Source organism: Lissotriton helveticus, chromosome 4_1 (assembly GCF_964261635.1).
Source record: "Lissotriton helveticus chromosome 4_1, aLisHel1.1, whole genome shotgun sequence".
Taxonomy (NCBI): domain Eukaryota; kingdom Metazoa; phylum Chordata; class Amphibia; order Caudata; family Salamandridae; genus Lissotriton; species Lissotriton helveticus.
Window position 1 is genome coordinate 1496158086 of NC_136063.1, and position 22080 is coordinate 1496180165.

Sequence of the window (22080 nt, forward strand, 5' to 3'; positions counted from 1 at the left end):
ACTTAGCAACAAAAGAGTGGGAGGGCATTTACTACCGAGCGCGGCACTCCGTGTACCACATGGGATTGACTGACACCCTCACTAAAATGGTTTCATATTGGTACTACATGCCGGAGAAGTTACAGGAGATTGAACCCACGAGGGAGACAACCTGTTGGCGCGGGTGTGGGGAGACGGGCACTCTGGTCCATCTATTGTGGGATTGTGCTCAGCTTCAGGGGTACTGGAAACAGGTCATTGATGAGGTGGGCACACACTGACACGGAAATCCCACGGTTCCCTTCATATGTTCTGTTAGGGTTGCCTAATCCCATCACATATCCACTGCGCTCATGCAGGGGGTCGCTTAATAGCTATTGCTCTGGGCTCTGCCATCCAAAACGTCCTATCTCAATGGCGCACCCCGCATACTCCCACGTTTCAAGGGTGGCTACATCGCTTGTGGCACGTGTTCGGTATGGAGAAGCTGTCCTTGACATTGGCAGGGGAGGGTGCTAAATATTCGGAGCTCTGGCAGCCTTTTTTGTCCTTGCTTGCCACGGAGTTCAGGGAAGTTACGTGCCCACACTACCTGCGTCTGCTGCACCTGTCAAATGTGAACTGTTAGAGAGCATTCTAGTGGATTGCTATATTTGTGGAGTGGGGTTGCTGGACCTGGAACAAGGGTGGTGGGTGGGAGGCGGGTCAGGGGCGGAAGTAGTTGGGTGGTTTTGGGGTGTTTTCCTTTATCCTTCTCTTTGTTCTCTCAAATATTTGTTTGCACATACAGTGTGTTCGGCCCGGTGCCGGTTTTGTCCTCAGGTATGGCTCAGTATATTTTACTGTCAGGGTTTATTGGCCTATAACGTACTGGAAGTGTGGTGCCATTTGGTTATCTGCTATTTATGTATGTGTGCTCATTTGTCAATAAAAAGATTTAATACTAAATAGCTCAACCTGAAAAATTCTGACTCGCCATAGCGAGAGGTCGAGTAGATTTTTGAAAGCCTGTGTGTGATACGCTACTTCACACTACTCCACTCAATTTCGATTTACAAAACTCCAGTCTATGGTAACAGACTTTACAACACTCTCCTACACTGTACTGTACAGCACTCCACATAACTCTCCAACTGGGACACTGGACTCTACAATATAAAAAATGTTTCATTAAAAATTCAATAAAAAAATTGCTCAGGAAAACTAATTGTTCCTTTACAAACCAAGTTTAAACTACACAAACTTTACAAATCCTAAAGTTATAGCTGTAACTATCATTAACAATTTATTCACCATCTTCAAATTATTATAGGTAGCAGATCTTGTTGCACACTCTTGAACTCGCTAGCCAGACAACACTAACTATAACTTGTCACCATACCATGCATTGTGTGCTCACAAACAACGATACTCCACAGTACAACAATACAATGTATAAGACTCTCTGCCACTCTACACTCTATAACACTGAGCTAGACGACTCTACTCCACTGGCCTCTACTCTAAGCCACTACACTCTACTATACTCTGTTACACTCTTCCGCACTCTACAACACTCCACTACATGGCACTCCAGTCGACAAAACTCCACTGTGCAACACTCATCTTTACTGCTCAACACACCACTACACTGTACAGTATGTCACTTCACAATACGACAACACACCACGCCACTCTAACACTTTACTCCACTGTACGGTACATCACTCCACTTGACAGTATTCCACGTTACGACACTAGACGGACACTTTCACTGTACTCTACTACACTTTGACACTCCAATTAACGACACTACACACTGCAATTTGAAAAACATTTTATTAAAAAATAAAAACCTTTAATATACAATGAAAAAAACAAAAGGTTAAGGATAATTTATAGTTAGAAATACCTTAGGTATTCTTTATATACAAACCCAGCTTAAAATACACAAACATTAAAAATTATAAAGTTATAGATATACCTTCAAAATACAGTTCGCGCAGCACCTTCAAATTACTGTAAGTCATGCACCTCCGAACACAGTCTGGTTTCCTCAGTCGCCACACATTAACTACAACTCCTGCCTTTTCCATGCAGTGTCTATACTCTTACTGCACCCATTATAGCATGTGAAAATATAGCATTCATAACAGCAATTAGAGCATCTCAAATTACATTACAGTTACCACTAGACTTAGGCTACATTTTGGACCTCCAAGTCCTCCAACAGGGCAAGGCAAGAAGCTAAAGCAGGCAAGGTCCATCAAAGTCAATAATGTCATCATCAAACTCCTTCAGAGTCCTGCAGTTTTGAATTCAAAAGTATTGCGCAGAACAATGCAGGATTTTGCAACCACCTAGATCGCTTCACCGCAGGAGTACACTTGGGGTCTTTTCCAGGTCCCCGATGTTACATTCAGATTTAAGTCACTCTTTAGGTGCTCAAAATACACTAAAGGTAGAATCTGCAGTTGAGATAGGCTCCTGAGGCCATATAACTTTGCAGTGAGGTCATGCTGAAGCAGTTTCCTTTAGAGTGGGGCAAACCTGTGTTTCTTGCCTGCTGATGTATGCCCGCCCTGTGGAAGACTCAGCTTGATCTATTTTTCCCACCTGCTGGGGAAAAAGATAGAAGAACTAGGGTGTCTCCGAGGATCAATGGTTTCAATACCTCATAGTCCTGATTGGGATCCCAACTTCAAAGGAAGAGCTGTGATGTATGACTTCTTTCCGCCTCCCTCCCAGATAGCAAATTCTTGCTTAGTGTCCAATGTTAAGACCACTTCTACCTCCCTGCAGCAAAAAGTCAAGCCTTCATCTTCTAGGAGGATTGTTAACAGTCAGCCAGGGACCTGTATTGAGTCTCTGGACCAAACCAGTTTGTTTCCTCTCAGGCAGATCAAGTTACCTTTTCCTAAAGTTACTTTTCCACTGATGTTTGCGAAACACTACTTTCACCAGTGAATTTGAAATTAAGTTGAAAATACTTTTGACTGCATTAGGGATATCCGAAGGAGGGAAATGAACAATTGTCCTGTTCATGGAAAATGAAGCTAGGCAGTGAAAGGGAGTTTTTTTTTTTTCATCTATTGAATGTGGGTGCATACTTTCCCTGTTTCTAGTATGCCCTGCTTTTATATATTAGGCACATAGCTATGTATATATAATGTCACTTTTGAGGGTAACATACTTAACATGTAAAGTAGTTTTCACTACATGGCAAAGGCATTTTACTTTGCCTTCAACCACTGCAGCCCTTTTAATCCGAAGTCCACCAAGAGCACAAGGGTGCACTCTGGAGCCAAACACGTGCCATTAGGGTGCATGTTGTGAATATAGACTACATGCAACATAGAACATTTAACTTACACGCAAGTGGTGACTTTTCTGCCTTTTTGGACAGTTACTTAAGTCGATTAAGTGACACCAATACGAAGTTGATTTCAGAGAACAAACACAAGCTGTGCCACTGTTTATCAGTAACAGTGCAAACAATGCTAAAGCCTGGAATATCCGACAAAAAAAGTGGGAAAGAATGACAAATTATATCCTTTCTTACAAAATGGTAGAATTAGCAGCGACTTCAATGCTATATCCGACCACGTATTAGGGATAATTCGGTCCTGATGAATGCCATTTCACCCACATAGGGAGTATGTCAACAGGTGTTACATATAGACCAGACGAGTGATACTAAGATCATGACAAATTCCCTGCATCCAGAATGGTACTACTATAGTACTTTTTGTTTGTAATCTTACCAGGGTGACCATCATTAAAATGGTTCTGAATGGTTATATCAAAGATTATTTTTATACTGTTCATCCCTACAATTTAGCCCAACCAGTTCTATCACCATTCTGGGTGAGAAGGTTCAGTGACAAAGCATGCGACGAAATCTATGTGAGCGAGCACTACTGAAAACCTTTATTAGTTTGTCCTGGCAGGATTATGAAATCAGATTGTTTGGTCTTCACAGCATATGTGCAAGGGTCACCTTACCTGTTGATAGTGGATTGCACCATATGGAGACAATAAGGTTCTCCTATAAACGCTTTCAATTACCCCTTTTGGGCAGAGAAACGATATCCTACAGACTTCTAAATAAACATTAGTATAAACACACTAAAGTACGTCTGGTATATATAGAGAAAAGAAAAAACATTTCAGACAAATGTTATCTGTTGGATAATGTTTTTCTAAGCACGAGAATCCTCACTCAACCTTGGGTAACATACTTATAATAGGATTCCCTCCTCACTCCTGCACCGCAAGGTGCCTGGTGTGGAATACAACTCTCAAAAATAGAGTAACAGAGGTGTTTTGGGTTAGATTAGAAAAGATTTTTAGGTGAGGTGTGGAGTGCTATCTTGTTTTTTTATGTTAATAGGGAAGGGGTTATTAAAGTAAAACTCTCTGCTGTTAGGCGAAAACTCAATTTTATTCCGGTGCCTCCAGAGGACAGGATTAAAAGAAAAGAATGACAGAGTTTGGAAAGATATACCCTGTAGAGTCATGGTTTACATAAAAGGGGGGACCCTGTGTCCCTCAGAACCTGGGTAAGCGTGGTTAAGTACAAAGTGGTTCTGTCGGGTAGCGAAAAATTGCTTTAAAGAATGGCTAGCTCAGCTCAATCTACATGTAAAGTAAACCCTCTCAAAACAATCCAATCAAAAAATAAAGTCTTTATATTAACAGAAAATCACGATACACAGGAATTACTTCATTCTGTGATGGCACAAGTTTCAATAAATGGTAAAATCATTACCAAAACAAGCATTTACAATGCAATAGGTCTCGCAATGATGCTGTTTTGAGCTATTGGCATTGAAAATTGTATTGTTTTTTTTCCTGCATTAATCAAGTAATGGCTTTGTAAATGACAATGTCTTTTACCCCCTGTTGACCCCCGGAAACATTTTCAATATTATATACAAGAAAGCCATAGTTGTTACTTATTTATCTTACGCAACTAACAACAATTAACAAAGCCAATAGTACTGCCTTTTTGTAGGTGTAATGTTACTTGTTATATTATATATCTGGATGCAATGACAGAAGCAGCAAAGTACCATGCCCAGAAAAACTGGATGTTGAGCCGAGGCTGAGACTTAAACCTGCTTCCTTAGCTCCAAAGTTGGCAGTTCAAGCCATTACGCCACAACCTCTCACCCAAGAACGACAGCATTTTCAATATTATATACAAAAAAGCAATAGTTTGTATGTATGCATGTAGTATATTTATTTTATGCAACTAACAACCTTTGACAAAGCTAACTGTCCTGGCTTGTTGTAGGTGTAATGTTACTTGTTGTACAATTTACGTGGAGGCAATAACAGAAACAGCCAAATAGCAGTCGTATGGCACGCACATTATGACTAGCACAGATTTTCAGCTTAATTGTTTACGCCACTCCATTAATATATCGACCAGGCCCCTTTGAGAGACCTCTACCCAGTTTTATTTTTTTCATCCCACTTAAAGCCATGACATTATGTGACAATTGATCCGAAGGCAGCATCTGTGTTCAAGACTTCTACAGTGCAGTACCTTCCAAACTCCCCCTCTGACTGCCAACCAGACACAGCCTTCCCACGGCCCCCACCAACCCATACCTCTGTTACACAGTGCAACGTTTGACCCGCCTCTCCCCTCATCCTGGCATTAAACGCAAATCGTATGAAAATAATGCGGTGTACGTCAGTTAAATCGTAAGCTTTCTATTGAAACCTCGCGAGCAGGGAGCTTACTTTTATGATAATACTTTGAAGAGTACCGGCCACCATTAGATTTAACATACACCTACAGTGATGAATGTCTACCACCGGTGAAAACATTGGCAGCCACATATAGATACCGCCGCTCTTTTTTTGTATAATATTTCATACTGCGGTGTCCATTTCACATAAAAACTTAGCTGTGAGTGCCACCTTGTGGATTACTTGTAAATGTAACCCAAATGTTTAAAAAAACTCAGAGCGAGAATATTGAAGCGCCTTATTCACATCAGCAGCACGCTGCTCCAGCACCCACGGTAAATTGGTAATCAATTGCTGCTTATTGTTTGCATCAGTCACGTGCTCTCAGGGAAAACTATTCTATATATTTAATTGCGTTTGGCTTTGCACTTTGTTAACATTTTTTAACGATATTGTACAGCAACGGAGACTGCTTTGCAACGTTGCTTAAAGTAAACAAAAACAGCGCAATGAGGTGAACCACACTGGCCACGCAATAGTGCTTTTCTTGGTTACTTACTTTGAGCCATGTTGCAAAGCAGCCAGCGCTGCTGTGGAACATCTTAAAAAAACAAGACCTATTGCCTCACATCAAACAAATCCCCGCCGGGCCGCCTGCGACGACCCGGAAGCGGTTGGGAAGCCGGCCAATCATAGCGCGGCCCCAACTGGAAGTCCCGCCCCATCGCGGCGAGAGGGAGAGAGAGCTGCCCGAGGAGCCACGAAGGCTCCGCATTGAGTCCCGGTCCCGAGATGGGGGACCGGGTGAAGAGCAGGCGGGCGCATGGGGAAGGCGGGGCTCTCATGTGGTGAGAGAGCCCCGCAAAGCGCTACCGCCACCCGGGAGAAGGAGCCGCCGCCGTGCACCGCCAGAACAGGTAAGTTGAGTGAGAGGAGGGGTGAGTGGGGGTGGGGTGTACGCGTGTGTGTGTGTCTGTTTGAGTGTGTTTGTGCGTGCGTCTGTCTGTCTGTCTGTGTGCGCGTGTGTATGTTTAAGGGGGGGTGCGTGTGTGTATATGCAGTGTGTGTATGGCTTTCTTTGTGCGCATGCGTGAGTGACGACGTGCGCACTCACGAGGTCGAATCTCGGCCTGCAAATGCGCGTGGCACTTTGCTGTCCTCATTCCCCGAAAAGTAACTACTATAGTTGTCTCGCATAGACAGCAAGCAAAAGCTTCGCTTTTGCTTACGTCTAGCGAGACCTAAACATGTGGTGAGCGTGACTGTTGGTGAACAAAGTGATCAGTGCATTTAATCCAGTGACACATATATACAATATATACAGTGGGAAGGGGGAAGAAAAAGAGGGCCAGTATGTTAAATTCGTCCTCCAAGGAGACAAGGGGTAATTGTACAAGCTCCTGGAGTTATCTTGACCGGTGGTGAGCGTCGACGTTTCGACCCTAGAGGGCCCCAGTTGGTGGTCGCGGCGGGTCTTTATCAAGACAGGGACAGTATGAAAGGCAGGTCGAAATATCACTGCCTGGTGGGTGGCCAAAAGGTCCAACCCCTTGAAAGTGGGAAACGCGGAGTGAGGCTGTTCATCAGTGCGCGAGTACTGATAAAGACCCGCCGCGACCACCAACTGGGGCGCTCTAGGGTCGAAACGTCGACGCTCACCACCGGTCAAGATAACTCCAGGAGCTTGTACAATTACCCCTTGGAGGACGAATTTAACATTACTGGCCCCCTTTTTCTTCCCCCTTCCCACTGTATATATTGTATATATGTGTCACTGGATTGAATGCACTGATCACTTTGTTCACCAACAGTCACGCTCACCACATGTTTTTTGTAATGATTTTACCATTTATTGAAACTTGTGCCAACACAGAATGAAGTAATTTCTGTGTATCGTGATTTTCTGTTAATATAAAGACTTTATTTTTTGATTGGATTGTTTTGAGAGGGTTTACTTTACATGTAGATTGAGCTGAGCTAGCCATTCTTTAAAGCAATTTTTCGCTACCCGACAGAACCACTCTGTAGAGTCATGGTCAACATGTTTCTGCCCTTTGGGGACCCGAGCCGGGTTCAAGGGCATTTGTCAGGACCAAAAAACTATAATGTCACTCTACAATCAATTATGCCAAACAGCCATTAACCGGCCTCGTAATAACATACACGCTTGCCATACTTGCTGGCAGTAGGGTTCATACAGCGGACTTCCAGGTACGTGGGTATGGCTTGGCAGCGCCTTCGATACAGTGTGCAGGGAAAAATTATGGCGCATGATGGCCTCCATGGGTTTTGAAGAACCTTTGGTCACCCTGCTCCGCAGGCTGCACACCGCTACAATGGTAAGGGTCAGATATGGCCGTGGTGGGGAAAAATCACAACCAATTTTATCTACTGAAGGCGTCCGACAAGGATGCATTTTAGCACCTTTTTTATTCTTGATTTATACAAATGGTTTGGAGGGTTTTTTGTTAGAGACATCTGCTGATTTTCCAAAAATAAACGGAAAAAGAATCCCAATGTTGTCTTATGCTGATGACACTGTTTTAATGACACTTACCCCAAATAGCATGCAGATTTCTCTGAATGCTTTTGATATCTTCATGGGCAATTTAGATTTAGGTGTTAATTTTACTAAATCTTTTGCCATGACTTGTGGTCCAAAAAATGTGAAGACACGGAAATATATGGTAAAGAATGCTAACATTGAGAAGGTGGATAACTTCTGTTATCTGGGTAACCTCTTTAATAAAAAATTAAGTTGGGAACCATTATTAACAGCACGGGTTCAGAAGGTTGCCCAGTTAATCGAAGCTCTTTTCCGCTTTTCTAGTAAATTGGGCCAGCGGCGTGTTGCGGAAATTATAGCATTATATAAGGCCAAGTGTGTTTCCGTTTTGACCTATGGTTCAGGGGTGTGGGGTTCGGATAAATGCGAAAAAATACAAATTGTGGAGAATAAGTTTGTTAAGCGTTTGTTATGTGTGCCATTGAGTACGTCTAATATATTTTGCCATGAGGAAGTTGGTATTGAGTTCATAAGTGACATTATTCACGTCGCCCCACTGATATTATGGGCAAAGGTTTGGCAATCAGAAAATTTGAAATTAACAAAAGATATTATCCAAGATTGTCAAAAACTTGATTATTATACCCAAATCCCGTGGCTACGATATGTTAAAGAGACCTTTTTTTAAGATAGGTCTAGGAAAAATGTATACAAACCCAGAACTACTTGGCAGGGATACCAAGGAGATTATTAAGAAAGCCTTTAAATCTAGCTTGGGTTCTCTTAGGACAAATGACCATCTACTGAGCGTACAAGGAAAACCAGCTCGCCAGTTTTACTTGTCATATATCATGAACACACAATGGCGCTTTTATTTAACAAGATTTCGCCTTGGTACCCTACATTTTTTGTTCGCTTTTCCTAAACAGGGGGGATGGTGGGAAAAGCTACCCAACTGCCCCTGTAACAACAAGGTTTCTCAAAATACTCTCCATCTTTTGTTTTTTTGTACTTTGTATAAAGTTCCAAGAAATGTTTTCCTTAAACCTTTATTGGCATCATTTCATACACGTTATTATAAAGAAGCGTATGATTGTTTGTTGTCCCTGTCAACTGTACATATTTGTAATGCCGTCTTAAATTTTATCAGATCAGCTCTGGTGATTCGAAATAGATATTGATGACATTCGGTTTTTCAGAAAAGTATGTAAATATGTATAATGTTTGATTAATTTTATTTGATTTTACAAATTTTGTTATGTTTACTTTTATGGTTTCTATACGAAATCGAAATAAAGTTTTGAAATTGATTGGCTTGGCAATGTCATTGCTCTATGGTATGTTGCTGCAATTCTGAGAGTACAGTATACTCCGTTGCTATACATATATGTATTCGCACAGGGTTGGGCGTATGTGCTGCATTCCCTCCTTAAATAATCCCAGTCAGAATGAACTCCATTACGCTATGGTTTGAATACCAGAGAGGTGGTTTACAGTTAGAGTTTGCAGTTCCCTTTTCCTCATGGATGAGTGCTAGTGCACCCTACACTAATCATGGCACATGATTCTGACTAGGTGTAGGCCATGGCCCAAACAGAGTTATGTCGCTACAGACAGTAACGTTCTCACTAATTACTGAACGCTTCTAGGCCTTGTATTTCGCACCCTATTTTTAGAAAAACGTCGGATGACAGGCATTATAAAATCTCCATATGTGCAGCACTAGAGAGACTCCGGTACAAGTGCAGAATGCATAACTCACAGACTACATGATTCTATCATTTTGTATACCTGCCTTTTTCTTAATCAAAATGTATTTGTACCATACAGGCCTGAATGAAAGACAGCCTTTGAGGCTTGAGTGCGAGTAGTACATTATTGATTACAGGTGAGAAATAACCCTCACTCATCTAAACCCTAGTGTGGATTGGGGTGGTGGTTGCTTGATTCACTCCTCTCAAACAGATCTACACAAAGTCATTGTTACAGATTCTCACCCTGTTGTCAGAGGTCTGAATGCTTTTAACCTTTTTTGTTTTGCAGAAGTGGACCCCGTGATTGCGACACTGTGGGCCATTTTTTCTGGCTCTACTGGCTTACTAAGACAAGGCAGGTATATGGCTGTTTCACATAATTGATTGCAGATTGACATTTTTTGGTCCTGACAACTGCCCCTGAACCGCGGCTGCAGTCCTCCAATGGTAGAAACATGTTGACCTAAAACACAAAACACCTCTGCACCACTCTTGAGAGTTGTAGCCCACATCAGGCACACTGCAGTTCAGGTGTGAGGCGGGAACTTTATGATGAAGCAGGTCACCGAAGTGAGGATTCTCGTCCTAAAACAAAAAAAATTCTCCAAGAGATAACATTAGATAGATAATACTTTAGTGTATTTCTATAGAAATTAGGGAGCAGGGTTGCGTTCCCTTTTCCCTCCAGACCCCCGTGTGTAGTAAATAAACATTAGTGAAATAGGCCCAAGGAGCCAGAGCCTCATTCGGGAATCTAAAAAATGTGATTATTAAGAAGAAAAAAAAAACAACAATGATGTACACACTTAAACATACCTCTTCCTTGGAATAGCCCAGTTTCCTCAGTCTACAAGTTGAAACATGTTTCTGCAGAGAAGACATAGGCATCCGGTGATTCCCATCAAAAGGACACAGCGATGAACCACTCTGACAACAAACAGAAAAAAATTAGTCTGTGATGAAAAGCATTCCATAGGTTTTGAAAAGTGAAGTTCTGATGTGACAAAGAGCTGCAGATAGGCCAACAAGCTCATTCAGTATGCTAATTTCTTCACCATTAGGGAAAGGGCTGCATGTAAGAAAGCAGGCTGCCCTTCGATACCGACTAATTAAAACACATTTCAATAATAGTCTCAACATCAATGAAAGCAAAAAGTCACAATGTTTTTTTATTAAACTCTTCAAAAGTGCTGAAATCACACACGGTTCACATCCTACCTAGTTTAGGAAAATGGAGGCATGAGGATATATGCAAGAAGCTATGGATATGGCAATTGAGGTTAGAGAGTAAAGTTACGCCCCTCCACATAACCACTACACAAGGGTTTATCTCAAAGCTAAGAGAAACCAGCAAACTGGATCTTAAAAAAATAAATCATACAAACAGTAGTATGGTATAAAAAACAAAATTTGAAATTAAAGCACGAGCTGAGTAAGGGAATGTACTAACTAAATGTTAACTATTCACCTTAGCTAAACACACCTTTGCCGGTATGCAAGCCTTGACATAACCCATGGGTTTCACTATTTAATGTACATGCAGACACACAAGCAACGTCCACCTATACAGTCAAGACATAAATGTAAAACTATGGGAACTGAGTAACACACATGAATATCAATGCGCACACAGATAAACATTCACAGCTGCCCACATGACACGCTGTCTCCTATACAAACATAACAAGAAGTATAAGATGTTGGTTGCATGAATAGCAATCTATACTGCTTTAACCTGCTATCTCAAAGTTGTAGCTCGAAAGGGAGAGTGGAAAGGAGTAAGAGCTAATGAGAACGGAAGGAGCAAGCGAGCTAACAAGAAGGGAGCCATCGAATGGGCAAAAACAGAATGACGGAGAGAGACAAAGAAGCAGGATAGCATAGGGGGTTTAAATTACAAGGGGTCAGGGAGAGTGGATAATTGGAAAAACCTGTTAGGGGAATAGTGGCTTAATGCAGAGTTATAAATTGTAGACCATTAGAGAGGCCAGAGAAAGCTGCTAAGAGCCAGGTACACATGTTTGCAAATCAACACAAAGTGATCCACAAACTCAACATATATTTTGGCACACATACAATTCCACACAATACAGATGTGATGAGACAGCACACAGAAAGGTACAGATGGAGAGACAGAAGACAATCAGTCGGAAAGAAAAAAGGACAGAAATATGCGTGAAGGTTTAATGTCCCCTTAATGCGAAGGCCCTCAGTTCATCTGTTAGCCTGTGTATATTGATCAGTACATTTAGGTATTCGGTCATTAACAACGCAGTGATCTCTGTCTGTTCAACCAGTTTCTTACCTTTGGTAATGCCTTAACTTGGTAAAGACTATCTAGCCATAGATTGTTTACCATATAATTATCCCCAGGGATCAGATTAAATACGGAAATGTTTTTGTGAACAGTACCCTGCGCATCAGTAGGTGGCATCGTTCGGCTCTGCATGGCGGAGTCCACGTCAGAAGTGACATGTACAGTGCCTATATAGGTCCCACCTCATCGCTCTGAAAGTTTCTTTTCATACCAGGAGAGCAAAACTACGAAGAACACTGACCAAGATAGGGCCCTGAAGGGGAACAGACTTGACCCTAGAAATCTGTCTGCAGAGCAGGGAGGATTGGTGGGTGAGGAATCTGTTAGGTAAATCTCTGATGATTGAAATGGGTTGTGTTGCACTCGAGATTCTGGTTATTAACTGAAGCTTAATATTTGTTCTTACGTTTCGATTGAACTTTGTGTGCACATATGAATACTCTCCAAATTCCTAGAAACTATGTTCTAGATACTGCATGCACTCTTGTGCACGAGGGGGCTGACGGCAAGTCCGGTCTTATCAAACATATATAAAATTTACCAAATACAATTTAACAGACTAAATGTAACACAAAGAAACTGGATGAATCAATTCTTTTATCCAGGTATTTCTTTTTTAGTGGCGACTTCTTGACGTAAGTCTTCCAAAAATGAAGGTCACAATATTCTCTTGTGAATGACAATTCAATCCAACCCAATGCATTTCAGGTCTAAACTAAACACAGGAAATGATTACAAGTCAAGTCATTATACTTTTATTCGACACATGTATCATAAAAAGTACAAACATATAGTACACACAAATATAAAAAACAGTTCATTATTTACAAAAAATACATATAAGAATTATGTGGAAGAATTGACTTGATGAACATTTTTTAAAATCTTAGTCCTAATGATCCATGCACAAGATAAAAACTTTGCAACCCCACAAATAATAACCATGGAAGTGGTATTGGAAATAAGAATACGTAAAGCTGATTTATGATCTCTAACACCAAGATTCTTTAGTGCTGGTTTTAACCATTTCTTCCTAGGTAGGGTATATGCCTTACAGGCAAAGAAAAAGTGGCCCAATGATTCTTCGGGATTTGCACACCCTGGACATTTTATATCCTCTTCCCTCCTATTATTCCATTTAGATGTAAAAGTTTTGAGGGGCAATGTTCCATGTCTAAATTTAAGATATAAGGTCCTTTCCCGAGGTATTTGTATAAAATCCAAAAACGGCTCCAATTTTAAGGTGGATTTATGGGTCAAAAAAGTCTCGGTCAAATGACCCCAGTTTGGGTTTTGTAGTGCCCTGGCCTCTATCCAATCCCAATATAATTTTTTCACCACTTGTTTTGGTGGAGGTAATTGGGATACCCAAGCGTCTCTTAGACCCACACTTGTAACAAGGTGTTTTAGGGCATTTAGCCACTTAATTTGGCCTGAAGTATTTAATTTTAGCATTTCATCTAAAACCAAGGCATAGTTAGCTAACTCTGGGGTCCTCCTCAAACGGACCCAGTATAAGAGAGGACGGAGCTGGAGGATATCCCGAATAGATTTTCTACCCAGGTCTAAGAATAACGGTTTAAGTGGTGTAGAGGATGGGAGTGATACCAGGTCCCTCATAAACTTATTCTCTGATCGAACGTGGTCATTGGTATTCTCATTGCCCCACAGTTCCGAGCCATATACAGCTGAGGCAATTGCTTTACCCTCATAAACAGATAAGGCAGGGGCAACTGGCCTACTCACAGAGAGACGTTGGTTTTTTAAAATAGTACCAGAAACCCTTTTATGATTTAAAAGCATTTTATATATATGGGGTTCCCATTTCAATTGATTATTAATCCTAACACCAAGGTAATCAAACTCTTTGACCACCTCCAAGGGAGATCCATTCAAGGTCAAATGGATATTCCTATATTTCCTCTTGGCGGTCATAACCATTAGTTTAGTTTTAGTTGTGTTTATTGTGAGACCCCGTTCCTGACAAAAAATACTAAACTGATCAAGAAGGGTTTGAAGACCTGTGGGGGTTTTAGATAAGAGCAGGGTGTCATCGGCAAAGAGGAGCGATGGCATTTTCTCCCCAGCCATAACAGGAGCGTCGGCTGGTATCTCTTGCAGATGTTTCACCACCCCATTTATAAAGAGGGAGAATAAAGTGGGGGCCATCACGCACCCCTGTCGCACCCCTCTATTAACGGGTATACTCTTAGTGAGTTGCCCCTGTGTCCCCCAGCGTATCTTCGCATAAGTATCCTCATGGAGTTTGATGATAAGATTTAACAAATAGAGTGGGAAACCCATATCCAATAGGACATTCCAAAGTTTAACACGGGGTATTACATCAAAAGCAGTTTTAAGATCAATAAAAGCCAGATAAAGGCTCCCTCTGGTTATTGACACAGTTTTCCAAAAAACTGCACAAAATCTAAAAACTTGATCAATGGCCCCTACATTACTTCTGAATCCAGCCTGAAAATGGGACAAAATGTTTTCTTCCATAAGCCAACCCTCAATCCTATTTACAATTACCCTACCAACTACTTTTTGGATGACATCAATTAAACTAATCGGTCTGTAGTTGGCAGGGTCCTCTCTCTCACCCTTTTTAAAAACAGTGACAACTTCAGCGCCCTTCCATGAGTCCGGTACTTGCTGGCCCAACTGGATGAGGTTCAAAACATTTACAATAAAATCAGCCCAAACCAGTGGGTTAGACAACAGTAAGTCACCCGGGATTCCGTCCGGGCCAGGTGCCTTGCCCGATTTTATTTTAAGAATGGCCTCCTGTACCTCACGGGACGTGAAGAATACCTCTGTAAAGCCATCATTCCGATGGACAAAACAGTCCGTGCCAATTATAGTCGACGCTAGATCCACTTCCAAGGAGTCTACGCCATATAATTTCGAGAAGTGGGAATGCCACTGGGACTCAGTAATATGGTTTGGAATTGGCTCAGCGCCTCGTCTGTCTAAGAGGTTTATCAATTTCCAAAATGCAGTAGCATTTTTCCCATGGGCCGCTTCCTTTAGAGCCTGCCAATGATCCTCTTCCCAATCCTTTTTGGCTTTCGCAATACTAATGCGATACTCATTTCTAGCTAATCTAGCAGCTGAGGCATCCTTATTTTTGATAGCTAATGAAATTGCTTTCCTTTTCCCTCTACATGAGGCAGTATACCAAGGGTTCCCCTTTTTTTGCATACATTTAGTCAGTTCACCACCCTTGATTTTTTTTAATGAAAAAACATACTAATCTCCCATATCAGGTCTTTATACGCGGTTGCCAACACCGGCCCCTGAAGCTGGAGTACAGTTTGCTTCACTGGTGCCAGGACAGATGAAGCAGCTGAAACTAAAGCCCTAATATTCTCGAGTGTCCCTTCATTACAACGAACCACATTCCACTTAATCCTGCGATTGCAGTTAGAGGGGACTAGTTCTTTAGTAATCAGCTCATTTTGAACCTCTTCACCAGTATTGTTTCCCCAAAACATACCCATGCAGAGGGGATTATGATCACTATCAACCCTCTGGCTGACCTCCATATCAATTAGATTGGCCCATGACCATACATCCAAAAGGATGTAGTCAATCCGTGATGGGCAGCCTATTCGATTAAAGGTCATAGCGCCCATACGATCAGATGTGGTACGGCCATTTAAGGCCCATAGGTCGTAAGTGGACACCAGGGCATTCAACTGAATGGCTCGAGCCGACCACTTCTTGATTGGAGCCAAAGATAGGGATGGAATTAACTGGTTTCCTTGTTTCATAAAAGGGCCCAAGAATTCATCCTCATCGAGAGGCTCAAATGTACAATTAAAATCACCTCCCACTAATACTGATGATTTAGAAGGGAGTGCTGAAAGACTGCTATCTAACAACTCCAGTATTGGAGATGATTGGCCCCCTGGGAGCCCCCTGGCATAAATACAGAAAAGTTCAAAAACATTCCTGGCAGACTGCCTTTTAACAGTTAGATGGAGAATGTCATTACAGGGGACGTAATTAACAGTAACCTCACAATTCAAGTCTAACCTAATCCAAATAAGTAGACCACCCGATGGGCGCCCTCTCCCAAACTGAGTTGCAGGGACAAAAAATGTGGAATAACCCTGCTTATGTTCTGGCTCTACACACCAGGTTTCCTGGAACATACAGATATGGAAATCTTCTAAAAAAGTGTTCCATTCCGGGTCGGGCAAGTTTTTCTTTAAGCCCGCTATGTTCCAGGACAAGATTTAACAGTGGAAGGGGGCAGCCTAGGTATATCCAGGGCGGCCTGAGTAGCCACATCCACTATCAAGGGGGCTGGAATAGTGCTGTCCTGAGTGGGAACTTCCTCCCTAGCCGTAACAATAAAGCCTCCATCTACAGGAGTAGATACCCCACTGCCCATGGGATACCCCACTGCCCATGATTACATATTTTACAAATTCCTCATATGGAGTGCGACATTTGACAGGTGAAAATAGTTATAGAGCTGGAGATAAAATGTATGGAAAATTGTAGAGGATGTGGTGATCAACTTTACTGCCAGTGTACGTGAGTGTGTCAAATATGAGAAAGAACTTGTGCTTCCAAAATGCTCATAAATGTGTTAATGACGTGACCTCACATAAATCAAACGGTATTTCTGGATAATTGGCCAATGTGCCAAGTGTGCTGAAGAACTCAATCTCCCAACATGCTGCAAGAGGTGGCAAGGATAAGAAAAGTAAAGCACCGTGTAAATAACCGAACCAATGCAACTATGAAAGGCAGTGACTATTACAGCCATTGTGCAAACCGCCGAGTGTGCGCCCCTCTACCAAGGTCTACACGAAAGATGTGAACTCTGACCTCTTTAAAGGCATTCTCCAACATATCCCGGACTTCACCAGATCAGCCTTCCCTCTGTAGTTAAATCGCTGAACCTCATGTAAAAAAAATAACGCACTAGATTAGAAATTAGTAACTGCACCCGTTCCGCTGACCTGAAAGTAAGTGCCTAATTAACGATGTCCTTCGTGATAAGCATGTGCAGTGCTGCTAGCACCTGAAACTGCCCGTAAGTGACGTGGTATTATACGTGCTCATTATGCATCCCCGTGCGCCAAAAAAAAGATAACTAAGAAAGACTGAGGGGGTGGGGGTGTCCCCCCCCATGTTGGTTGTGTTTGGTGCCTGCTCAAGTGATATAGTTGTGAAATTCAAGTAATAGAAACAGCATTACAAAATGCGTTAATAGAGTTACTGACCACTTTTTATCAGATTTGCATGAAATACAAACATTGTAATTATGTACACTGGTCTTCGTTCTTGTTGCGGATTGACATCTATAGCTGCTTAACACCAGAAATTAAACAGGTTCATCTATATGCTGCAACATATGCCAGAAATGAAAAACAAACCCTGTAAATAAAGTTTCACAATTCAAGGATATAAAAAAATTACATGATGTGTCTAAAAGAATTCCGGACCCATTTCGATTAAATTTGTATGGAATGCCAACGTTGCGATTGCACATAATGATCTTTCGTGTTGCAAATTGGTATGTACGAGTGCTTTGTGACAGAGGTTACAGAACATAACACATACACAGTGACATAGTTGAAAATTAAATAGACAATTAGATTATTTGTACCCCACTCCTGAGTGTGTGGGTCGATTGTACTGTGGTGACTTGTGTTGTGTGCGCAGTAGGCCTTGTGCGACGGCCTCTGGCTCAGTGTCACAGTCAGGGATATGAGAATGGGGACGGCGGAGCCAGAGGGCGCTGACATCTGGGGAAGGTCGATGTGGTATGACGGGCGCAGATTCATCAACTAAGATCAAGGCCTCTGTGACCGTTCCGGGGACCTCACTCTCAAACTGGATTGAGACTGCTGCGGCGTTGCAGGTCGAGCGGCAAGGAGCTTAGGGGACTAGCTCTTAAGGTCTTGGGATGCACGGCGTGGAAGTCAACGCAGGTCTTAGCTACGTGGTTGCGCTTTCGGTCCCAGGCTAACAAGATGCGGGTCGGCCGCCAACATCTGTCAGTGACAGGCACCAAGTGGCTTGAAGACCGCTTTCCTAGTGGACATCCCCGCCACACCAGGAGAAAGTTAAAAAGTCTAATAAGACCAGTCGGAGAATTAATGGGTGTAACTCTCTTCGGATCTGCACCGACTGCCGCAAGAAGAACGGACATCAGGGTGCTGGGGTGGTGCCAGTATAGGCACTGTGCATGCCACTTCCGCCTTGCACGATGCCACACAGACGTAGGGTGATACCTACCGGTACACAGGGGTACTGCTCATAAAAACATTTCCAGATCCAGTCTGATACCTGGGGATAATTCTCCGGTGAAAAATCTGAGGCTAGATGTCGCTATCAGATACATCATTTACCTCTTTGCCAAAATATCCTCTGCAATTCAGTACCTCCATGTACCTCAAACACGGTGGGACAGATATTCGTCGGTCAGTGGTAAAATATGCACCGGTAGAATTACAGCCTTGGATGAATGCACAGTGATGACATGATAAAGAAGTCAATTATTTCAATGTATGCTCCTAAAACATGTATGGGGGTCCCATTTTCTCATGTCAAAATAAAAATTTGTATATTTTAGGTTGAGAAAATGCACAGCACAAGAGCAAATGCACTGGCTACCTGTTCAAATATTATATATAGTTGTAATATTTTTTTAAGCAACGGGGAAAGAACTACACTTGAGAAACCCCTGCCAATACATCCACAACAATGTTGGGGCACGCTCTTAATAAACTGCAAAGCAATTCTACAAGCCAGCCCATAGTACTTTCTTGTGTACTGTGTGCAATAGATTGTCATGGCTGGAGAAAGCACCACCACATTAATTCCACCAACAACATGGGAGTATACCAGTGCAACACATTTGATAACGTTCCTTCAGTGTTAGTCCCATTACACCAACTAGAGAAAGCAATCAAAAGCTGAAAACTGCTATGAAATCAGGAAGGTTCACAAGTTATGACGCTTCCAATGCAAAACGAATTCAAATAAATCACATTTATGCGAACACGTACCTCAAACCAGAACACATTAACTAATTGAGAAGGCAAAAGGGAAGCTAGAGATGAATAGGCCTTGTGACCAAATGTGGTAGGAGATGTAGGTGGGCAATGGCAACTGGGCACTAGTAAAGGGCCACTGTAAGTTGGTACCTGCCTTCTGACCTTCGCAACGAGATTGTATCTTGAGATGCAGTGAGGAGTACTTACCAAACTCGGAGGATGTGACCTAAGAAAACTAAAATAAGGCTGTAACAAGTCTAAAATGCTTTTTGGGACTCAGTCAACAGGGGGACTCAGTCAAGGGGATCGCAAAGAACAGAGGCGGAAGAGCTTCAGCAATAGGGATTGCTGTCTATTTTGAGAGTGGTGCAGAGATCGAGAAAGCTCATTGAGGCTCTAACTGTCTCTATGGAGGTAGCCCTTCGGGCAATAAAGGGCTGCATAACAGACACTGTTTGCGAGATGGGGAGAATTGACCACAAGCTCAAGCAGATGGACGTGCCATTGCAAGAAAACAATGACAGCCGAACAATTCATACACTGTGCAGTTTCAAAGTCCTTATGGAATAAAAAGCTGAAATCGCAGAACAAAAAAGTGATCAAGACCACAGGCCTACTTCACGCTCTGCTGAGAGAGGTATGGGAACCAGCACAGTCACAGATGAGTAGAGCAGCACTACATAGAGGGAGTATGTTACAAGAAACCTGGGAAGAAGGATCTAAGAGGAAAAAGTCAGACAATATGCATATTTGCAGCTCTGAACCTGGCAACCCTAGTGCGAAACATTTACCTCCAAACAATTCTCAAAAAGTGCCAGCCTGCGAGGACCCACCTTTGGTTTCCCACTCAACTGCAAGATTGTGGGAAGGAAAGACATAGGTTTTCCAGTCCCAATGAAGCACAAGACCTATTGAAAGTTAGTTGGGAAGAAACATTTATTTGTTCTGAAAAACACTCCACGAGTATTAGCACCTTAAATTCAGAACCATACAAGGCTGTTATGAATACAGTGTCCTATTGAGGCCTGAGGGACGTTATGTCAAGACTTTCAGATTTTGTAAGCAGCACCCAAGAAAGAGACCCGAGGTATTCTTTGTTAGGGACACTTAATGTTCTCTCTTTATTCACCAACTACCATACTTATCAGAGGATAAAACCTTGGTGATTGTAAAGAAAAAAAAGGAAAATGTTACTTGTTTGAATGGGGTTCAGTTCTCTGTGACAAAGGGGACTGAGATATTTGCGGTTTGTCCTAAGTTGACAGGATATGCCCAGACGTGGGTCCCTTGCTCATTTTGCAACTGGATTCAAGCTAGCCAGTCTGATGAGGGGGTTTACCCCGATACCGACCCCACCATGCTTGTTTCAGGTCAAGGAAAGACATTGCTTTGCAGTTTGGTCAGTACTGTTCCCATGAGGCACAGGGTCAAGACTGATTTGCATATGGCTCGGTTCAAACTGGAATGGCGAGGAAAAACAAACAATGGATTTAGGCCCAGCTCTCTGTACTGAGGTGAAAGTATGACATTGTTCTGCATTCTGTCCCTCAACTGTTGTTTTTGCATTTGTCACCCCGAGTGGGAAGGGTATGTCCAGACATGGGTCCCGTGCTCTCCATGCCACGGGAATCAAGTTATCCTGGCTGAGGGTGAAACCCCGAAACCAGTCGTAGGATGCTTGTTTCCAGTCCAGTGAGGACCTGGCTTGGCAGTTCGGGCTGGACTGTTCCCATGAGGCACAGGGTCACAACCAATTTGCATATGGCTGGGTTCAAACTTGAAGGGCATGGTGAGCAAACAAAACAATGGATTTAAGCCCAGATCTCTGTACTGGGGTGAATGTATGACATTGTTCTGCATTCTATCCATCAACTGTTTTTGTATTTGTCAATGTAAGTGGCATTTTTCTAAAGTCATTGGACGACAACTCTTCCAAAATCAAGCACAACATTTTAACCAAAATTAAGATAACTCTCTCTTAAACAAGTGGACCGCCCATTCCTTTTAGGTCGAGGATCGTCGCACTGCCTAGCAGTGGGCGGAGCCGAAGATTTTATGTTTCTTAGAGGGGGCTTGGAAGCCGCCCCTCTTCTCCATTGGCTGGACTAGTAAATGCTGGCCAGCCATTGGAGGAGAGGTGCGTCACTCGGTTCAAGCCCCGTCTTTTTCGGATTCGGGGGCGTGTTTTTTACGTTCTTTCTATCTGTGACGTCATCCGTCAATCAGCAAAAAACACGCCACCGATTCCAAAAATTTCGCAGATTTGCGGCAGCCATTTTTTGTTGTTGTTGTTTTTGCTGCTCTCTTATTAGCACACAATGCAAGAATTAAGGAAGTCGCCCAGGATTGCAGAATGTTGCACGACCCTGTCGAAACTTGAAACCCAACCCGGGATTCAGTACGATCTCCCCCCTGTGACCAGACTAATTTCCTCACTAGCTACACCGTCACAACATTACCCCAACCGGTTAACCATGTGGTATCAGAGTGCCTCGCTCGAGCTCTCTTATTAGCTCTGCGGCAACGGGCTCCCTGGGAGCGCCTATGACGCGTTTGTCCTTCCTCAGTTTTCATGCCGCTCCCGGTGATCCGCAGCTGAGTTGGTGAGAGCTGCGAGCCGAGACCGCGGCTATTCCCGGGACCACAACACCGCCGCCCGCGGCGAGAGAGAGACAGCAAGGGGCGGCAGACTTGGCGACCATGGTGAGCAAAGGATGGCCAAGAGGGTCACCTGCAGGGGTATGCTTGATCAGGAGGGTGGGAGTAGCGGTCGTATGAGGAAAGAGGAACTGTATCGCAGGCGGGGAACGTACCTTCAGC

At 42.8% G+C, this 22080-nt stretch overlaps 1 protein-coding gene across 1 annotated transcript in view; it reads right to left on the reverse strand.

The window, feature by feature from the left end:
* Positions 1-22080, reverse strand: part of SNRNP48 (small nuclear ribonucleoprotein U11/U12 subunit 48) — a 178392-nt gene that overhangs the window by 90991 nt on the left and 65321 nt on the right. Inside the window, exon 2 of the mRNA XM_078688086.1 lies at positions 10738-10848. Coding sequence (XP_078544212.1) covers positions 10738-10848 — 111 coding nt within the window. The remainder of the gene's footprint in view (positions 1-10737; positions 10849-22080) is intronic.